The 7,682-nt window shown below is 35.5% G+C and overlaps 1 protein-coding gene across 1 annotated transcript; it reads left to right on the forward strand.

The window, feature by feature from the left end:
* The first annotated feature begins 1,828 nt into the window (after positions 1-1,828).
* Positions 1,829-6,777, forward strand: LOC133317440 (uncharacterized). Its single transcript, XM_061519306.1, has 8 exons — positions 1,829-1,961; positions 4,739-4,866; positions 4,993-5,052; positions 5,173-5,265; positions 5,549-5,627; positions 5,743-5,867; positions 6,102-6,245; positions 6,318-6,777. The coding sequence occupies exons 2-8, from the start codon at positions 4,741-4,743 to the stop codon at positions 6,552-6,554; spliced, it is 864 nt and encodes a 287-aa protein (XP_061375290.1). The 5' UTR covers positions 1,829-1,961; positions 4,739-4,740; the 3' UTR covers positions 6,555-6,777.
* Positions 6,778-7,682: the final 905 nt, after the last annotated feature.

Genomic DNA, 7,682 nt, shown 5'->3' on the forward strand with positions numbered 1-7,682 from the left:
AACTTGCCCAGGAAAAAAATTTCTCACCATATTCTCAGTAATATTTTTTCTCCTGTAAAGAAAAAATATCTCCTATACCAAACGCCCCATAGTAGTCCAAGATATCTGCACTTTATATTCTTTCATCGTCCATATCTCAACTATTGCACTTGTCATATCCGTCTTCCAACCTTTACAGCGACTTAGACATCCTCCAATTACCACCAAATTGTACAAATTATCCATCATCGTTACCATGGTAAGATCATGTGGCAAAGGAATCTTTGACAAACTCCTTCCCATCATATCAAAGGCAACAATTTCATTGATTCTATTAGAATGAAGAGCCCCATTGAAGAACAAACCAGCCCTGAATACTTCATCAATCTCCTTCCCAGATGAAAAATCGATACCCTCAATTTTTGAGGATCTCTTTTCGCTATGGTATGCTCCCATATCGATGGATGGGCGAGTGACTATTGCTCTTGAACTTCGTTGGTCAATTGAGTGGTTTTTTTCTCTCCTTTCTTTTTTCGTTTCCGTTGGTGTGTTCCATGATTTGGTTTTGAAGGAGAAAAAATGAATGTCAGAGCCCCAATCAGTAGGATTGCACCATTGCCAAATAACTATTAAATAGTCATTCATTGATCTATCATACCCAAAACCAAATAAAAATTCATTGTTTCTCACGCAACGAGGATATCGTATTAGTTTATGTGCAGCAGTATTGATACAAACATTACATTTGTATTTGCAACGACCAATTTAAGTCATATATGTTTTAATGTAACTTCTACTTACAGCCAATTAATATGTCATTTTTTTGAGCATTTTACAAGATATGGAGAAAATCCTGACCATAAAGAGCAACATAATTTTGGCGAATGGCCTTAGATTCGCGAGACTTTCTCCGCAATAAATACTCCACATGATTTTAGCTGTTTGATTGCATCATTTCCTGTAAACAACACAAATTTAGAAATGGCTTAGAAACTTTAGGCTAGTCATTGGATGATTTAGAATTTTGTCCTATCTGAAAATCATTAATAAAAAAAAAAAAAAAAACTTTCAGCTAAACCAAACTGGAATAAAAGGATCCACAATTTCTACCAGAAAAATAATCATGAAGGTGTTGGCGATAAGTTCATGAAGGTGTTGGCAATCAAGTTTATAAAAGGATGTACGATGATAAAGGAAGAGAGAAAAAAATAACCAGAAAAATATATACAGGGCTTATCGTTTCTCAAGCTGCTCGAGATAATTTTATCCCCGGCTATTAAATCATAACTGTACAAAGATGGATGAATGGTGATAAAGGAAGGGAGAGAAAAAAAGAATCATAACCATTCAAAGGTGAATCAATTAATATAAAAAAATAAATAAATAAAATGACGTAATTTTGAGGTGGACGGAAATAAACTTATCTCAAGCTGCTTGAGAAATATTTTTCTCTATATATATATATATATATATATATATATATATATATATATATATGAGAAAGGTTATATTTACAAATTCTTGTAAACTACATTAAGTATTACCGGTCATACTTAGTGTAATTCGTAAAAAACAATTATAAACAGATCATTTATATTTATATATATATATATATATATATATATATATATATATATATATATATATATATATATTCAGCTCGATTTAAATACACCAAGTTGGCGGGAACAAGTTTAATAATACACTTAGCAAAAAAATTAATTTACATTTTTAAAGAAATTATTTAATTAAAAATGTTAAATTAAATAAGAAATTGGGTTGGTCTAAGTGTAAGAAAAAAGAAAGAGGGGAGCTTCTGTTTGGGCCCTAAATTCGTAAATGAGAAGTTCACTTAAGACTACAGAAGGAGCAACAGGAAGCAACGCACGACGAACACGACGGCTGAACAGAGAGCTTCTCCGGCGACGAAGACCGCAAAGCACGACCTCCACCTCCACCTCCACTTACTCCCTTGCTCACAGGCATTGCTGTCCTTTCCCCTGTTTCACACTCTGTCAAAATTTATATCATTATTTCTTTGTTGTGCTATGGCATTTCATGCTCCTCACTTGTCTTCAGTTTGGGTTTGAAATATTTTAAAATTGGCTTTTAAGTAATTGGGATTGAAACCCATTGCGTTGGAATTTTTCATCAGGTAATATTGGTATGTATTTTCATCAGGTTTCCCTCCCTCACCGATTCAACCCATTTTTGCAATGTCCTCCTGTATTCAAATAAATAATGTCTAAGTTGGGAATAACAAATATAGCAGAAAATAATTTAAATATTTTTGTTTACTTCTTTTCACAGTTGCCAGAATTACATATAATTAAACTATGCAACAGGTCATCCTTGATTAGAACACAAGGCTCTAAAATTTCTCAGCAAACACAATTTTTGAATTTAGGGTTATAGCAGATATAAGAAACGTTGTACACCTGCCAATCCCCACCAACCTAAGCCCTCTCTGAAGAAAAGATGAAAAACAAAGATAGCAAGAAAGAGTATAAATTTGGAATCGGCATATGTTAAATCTTTTTTAAACATTTCTCCTCCATCCTCATTGTACATGTGACTGAGTTGCCACTATCTGACAAACAGTATGTGGATAAAGCAAAGCCTATTTGCTAGAAAAAGTATACCTTTTAGATCAAGAATGCATGAAATTAAAATCTATAATGCATGAAATGAAATTAAAACTGTAAAGAACCTTGGGATACACCACCCCAAAAGCTAGCTCAAAGGGTGAGAGTGCCCAAGGTCTTATAAACTCACATTAGTTGCACATACAACCAATCAATGTGGGACTATAAATCTCAACACGCCCCCTCACACGAGAGCGATTGGGCTTGAAGAGTGGACAATGCAACAGGCCCAGCCTACCTGTGCTAAGAAACGCCAAAAGAGAAAGTGGGGGGCGGCGAGGCTCTGATACCATGTAAAGAACCTTGGGATACACCACCCCAAAAGCTAGCTCAAAGGGTGGGAGTGTCCAAGGTCTTATAAACTCACATTAGTTGCACATACAACCAATGTGGGACTTTAAATCTCAACAAAAACAAAGATACCCAAGAAGTTCGATCATTTCTAAGACAGAGCGACACCAGTGACAAGTTTAAAACCTAAGGAAGAATTCTTGTATGGTTCGATTTAATGCACTGTATTCCAGTTTCGTGTGTATTTTTATTTTATTTTTACTCAAAATTTCCTTTTATAATATAGTTATTCTGTTGTAGAGTGTGGTTATTTCGCTAGAACCTGAGGTGGCAAAAACATTAACAGAAAAACTATTCTTTAAGCATGATGAGATGGCTGCATTTTAGTATGGTTATTATGATGAGGGGATTGGTTGTTCAAATGGAAATTTTGGTGGGAAAAAGGTTCCTGTCAATTCAAATTTCAAAACAGAAATACAGTGCCTGATTTGGCACCACACAATAATTGTCTTAGGCTAAGGAGGGAAAAAGTGAAATGTAGAAAGATATTGAAAAGAAGGTACCTTTAATTTCTTTGCATCCATTCCAGATGTAACCTCGCAAAGAATGAAATTCGAATAGCTTGGAAAAGGTCGAAAAAATGGAACTTCCTTCAAAAGATCATAAAGCCTTCGTCTTTCTTTCACCAAAGCATCTTTGCTTTCTGGCATACCCACCAATCATTTTCTTTTGCTATGGGTTTCTTTCCTTAGTGCTTATGGGGTTTCTTCTTTGTTTGTCTGGCTGATAGACCATTTACAATCTCTGGTTGAATTCCAATAAAAAGGTGTATTTCGTGGTTTTAATTTTATGGTGCTCAAATCATGTCACAATTCTGCTGGTTTTTGGTCGGCTGTGTAGTGGTTGATTTATTTGGATTGAGGTATTTTCTGTGGTGTATGCATTTTGTGGTTTCCTTTATCTGGTGTTGCATTGTATCATTATTTTTGCTGGGTACCTGAGCTTGGATTGTTGTATATTATGTGGTTTGCATTTTTGTGGTCTCTTTTACTAATTTCCTGTTCCTATTATATGGGTTATGTGACTGCACTCTTCCACTTAAATGATTAGATATATCTTTCAATTTAGCTATTATGAATTATGATTAGCTTTTATGATTATCAACTCAGGCCACCCGGACAAGTAGCTGCACGAATCTTATGATTGAATCTCTAGTGTAGATTTTGATTCTTAGATGTTGTCTTTCTATTTGATTTGGATGAGGATGAGGATAATGATGCAGATGCACACAGCATGAAAATTACTTACCCAAATGAAAGCAATGTTGGTCAAGGTTTAGATGAGTTTGGTGGAGAAAGAGGGCCTGAATTTGACACAAATTTGATGCCATGGGCATAGTGATAGCGTGCATTTGCATTTATTTGTGCTTATTTTGTGCAATTTATTGATTAATTATGAACTTGTAAAAGTGTGATTGAGTAATTTTTGAGCTTATTTAGTGAATCTTGTTTAACTCATTTTAGATATGGAGAATATATTTAAATATATATATATATATATATATATATATATATATATATATATATATCCAGTCAATCGGTCCGACTAGTGACCAAGTACCCCGACCGATCCGGGTTTAATAACACTGATTCCTGCTAATTCCAATCCTGTTGTAACATTTTTGGGGTTGGTCACTTTGCACTAATATTGGGGATTGACAACTATGGTATACACTATCTGAGATTGACGTCTATGCTTCATATGTAATGGTTTCCATGTTGTACTTTTAGTCACAAAGTTTCTCATATCTTTTGCATTTGCAGGAATGGTGGGTTTATCTCTTGGAGAACAACATTTCATCCAAGGAGGTGTTGCTCAAGACCTTCGTAGTGATGGTAGAAAGAGATTGAGTTATCGACCAATCTATGTTGAAACCGGAGTCATTCCTCAGGTAATTCTGAAATGAGTTGGAATTTGGCAGGGTACCAGTATTCTGATGATTCGACCCTAGCTGACCATCTGAATTTTTCTTGCTCTAAATAGTTTTAATTTGTACATTCAATGAACTTCATGACAGGGGGCAGATGGTTCAGCTAGAGTCAGAATGGGTGGGACAGATGTCATTGCCAGTTTGAAGGTTTGTTAAAATGTTGGGAAGAATCTCTTTAACATCCTTTTGTTTAATGTTTTGAACAATTTTTTCAAATCGTATCAGTTCTCTGACTGACCATGATATATTGGCTACACACATTTATAGGCTGAACTTGGAAAGCCTAGCTTATTGCAACCTGACAAAGGGAAAGTCTCTATACATGTTGATTGCAGTTCGACTGCAGAGCCAGCTTTTGAGGTTGGGCATTGTATTGCTTTTCTTCCTCATTGTTTAGTGAATATTGCTGTTTTATATTCATATTTAAGTACTGTGAATATTGATAGCAAAACAAACAAGTAAATCCTTAAAACCTTGGAATAAGGTTAAATGCCTGCAATGGATCAAATAAGCTTTAGACTCTCATCAATGAGAGTGTTTTCTATTATTGATGTCTTATTTATCCATCTTGATTGGTAAATACCTTTTATTGCTTCAATATAATTATTTTCATTTGGTGTACTACATCTTTGCTTGTATATAGGGTAGAGGGGGTGATGAGTTGTCGGCAGAATTGTCAATTGCTCTTCAACGCTGTCTCTTGGGTGGTAAAAGTGGAGCAGGTCTATCTTCCTCCTAGCATGAAGATTATGCTTACTACCATATGTTTTTCCTACCATGTTCTTGCCTCTCTTTAATTTCTTATTTGTGGCTGTTGAGCTCTTGACACTGTTACAGGTGCTGGAATTGATCTCTCCTCACTTATTGTTATCAAAGGAAAAATTTGTTGGGATCTGTACATTGATGGGCTTCTTGTTAGTTCAGATGGAAATTTGTTGGATGCCCTAGGCGCTGCCATTAAGGTACAACCAACATAAAACAAAAATTGAATAATATGAAGGAAAATTGCTTGAAAAGATGAACTAGCCGTAAAATATAATTGAAAATATCCTTGTTTTTTGTAGTTGTTTTCTTGTAGTTATCCCAAATGATTTTGCATTCAGTTTGATGTTGAGAATTTTTTTGGGGGATATAAAGCTATTTTCAGAATTAACTAAGAAAGGCCCTAATGCAGCTAATATCTGTTATTCTTTTAGGCTGCTTTGAGCAATACGGGTATTCCAAAAGTTCAAGTTGCTGCTGGTTCTTCAAGTGATGAGCAACCAGAAGTTGAAGTGAGTGATGAGGAGTTTCTGCAATTTGACACATCTGGAGTCCCTGTCATAGTTACACTGACCAAGGTAAACATACTTGTGCTATCCTGCCTTCTCAGTTGACCATATTTTATGATAATGTCATGCTCTGTTTTGTAGGTTGGGAGGCACTATATTGTGGATGCCACATCAGAAGAAGAATCGCAAATGAGCTGTGCTGTTTCTCTCTCTGTCAATAGGCAAGGGCACATCTGTGGTGTAATCAAACGAGGAGGTGCGGGTCTGGATCCAAGTGTCATTCTTGATATGATATCTGTTGCTAAGCATGTGAACGAGCAGTTAACAAACAAATTGGATTCAGAAATAGCTTCTGCTGAAGCTGAAGATGAGTCATGACATAGAACATAGTGATAACTAGGATGCATTGTACACATTAATTGATTAGTGGTTGACATGGACAAAATTCTGTAATTTGATAACAACTAGGCATTAAATGTATGTCAGAAATTCTTGTCTTTTGAGTATCGTAGACCTGACTTTAGCTTTGAGATGGCTGTTTGATGTCATGCAAGATTTTAAGTTGCGGACTGATGTTGTTGAGATATATAAAACTATTAATATAGCCTCACCTAACAGCTTAAACTTTTGGGTTGAATTGGTTTTTTACATGGTATCAGAGCCTTGTATTCCGGGTTCGATCCTCGCCGCCCCCCACTTTCTTTCAAGTGGAATTTCTTTGTTCGCACAGGTAGGTGGGCTTGTGCATTGTCCACCCTTCAAGTCCAATGGACTCTCGTGTGAGGGGGCGTGTTGAGATATATATCACCCAACAACTTAAGCTTTTGGGTTGAATTGGTTCTTTTACAGATGTGGTACACAATGTTTAGATGAGGTTTGCAATCGTGCGTTGATATTTAATTAATCAGCAACTCATTTTCTATCCTCTCTTTATTTCAAGTGTGGTTTTTATTTCAGTTAAGGTGTCAATGAGTTGATATCTTATAGTGAAAATGTCCTTTCTGCGCTAATTGTTTAGGATCCCATTTCTTGCTTGAGTTTTATGAGCATGGAGTTGCTTGGTTTATATGCAGCTGAACCTGAGCCCTCGAAATGAATTCATCCCTTTCTTTGATTTTTATTTTTGAAGATGACTTCATCAAATTATTTGTTGGCGCCAAAATATGTAAAGAACTTAGTAACTTGTGCAAAGCACAAGTGTGTGTATATATATAGAGAGGTAGGATCCTTTGACACCAGTGTCAAATTTTAAATTTGACACCTCATCTCAGAGTCGTTAGATCAAAAAAGATCAACGACTTTGATTTGCAGGCATGTGACACCATTGATCTTTTTTGATCTAATGGCTCTGAGATGAGGTGTCAAATTTGAAATTTGACACTAGTGTCAAAGGATCCTACCTCATATATATATATATATATATATATATATATAGCAAAACATTTCTGTAGCCACTTTAGATAAGGTTGTCTACAGCTACCCTATTTTAACTAAGTATGACCGGTC

Source organism: Gastrolobium bilobum, unplaced genomic scaffold (assembly GCF_033153095.1).
Source record: "Gastrolobium bilobum isolate Gb01-03AN ecotype WA unplaced genomic scaffold, APGP_CSIRO_Gbil_v1 utg3480, whole genome shotgun sequence".
In the NCBI taxonomy this organism is placed as follows: Eukaryota; Viridiplantae; Streptophyta; class Magnoliopsida; order Fabales; family Fabaceae; genus Gastrolobium; species Gastrolobium bilobum.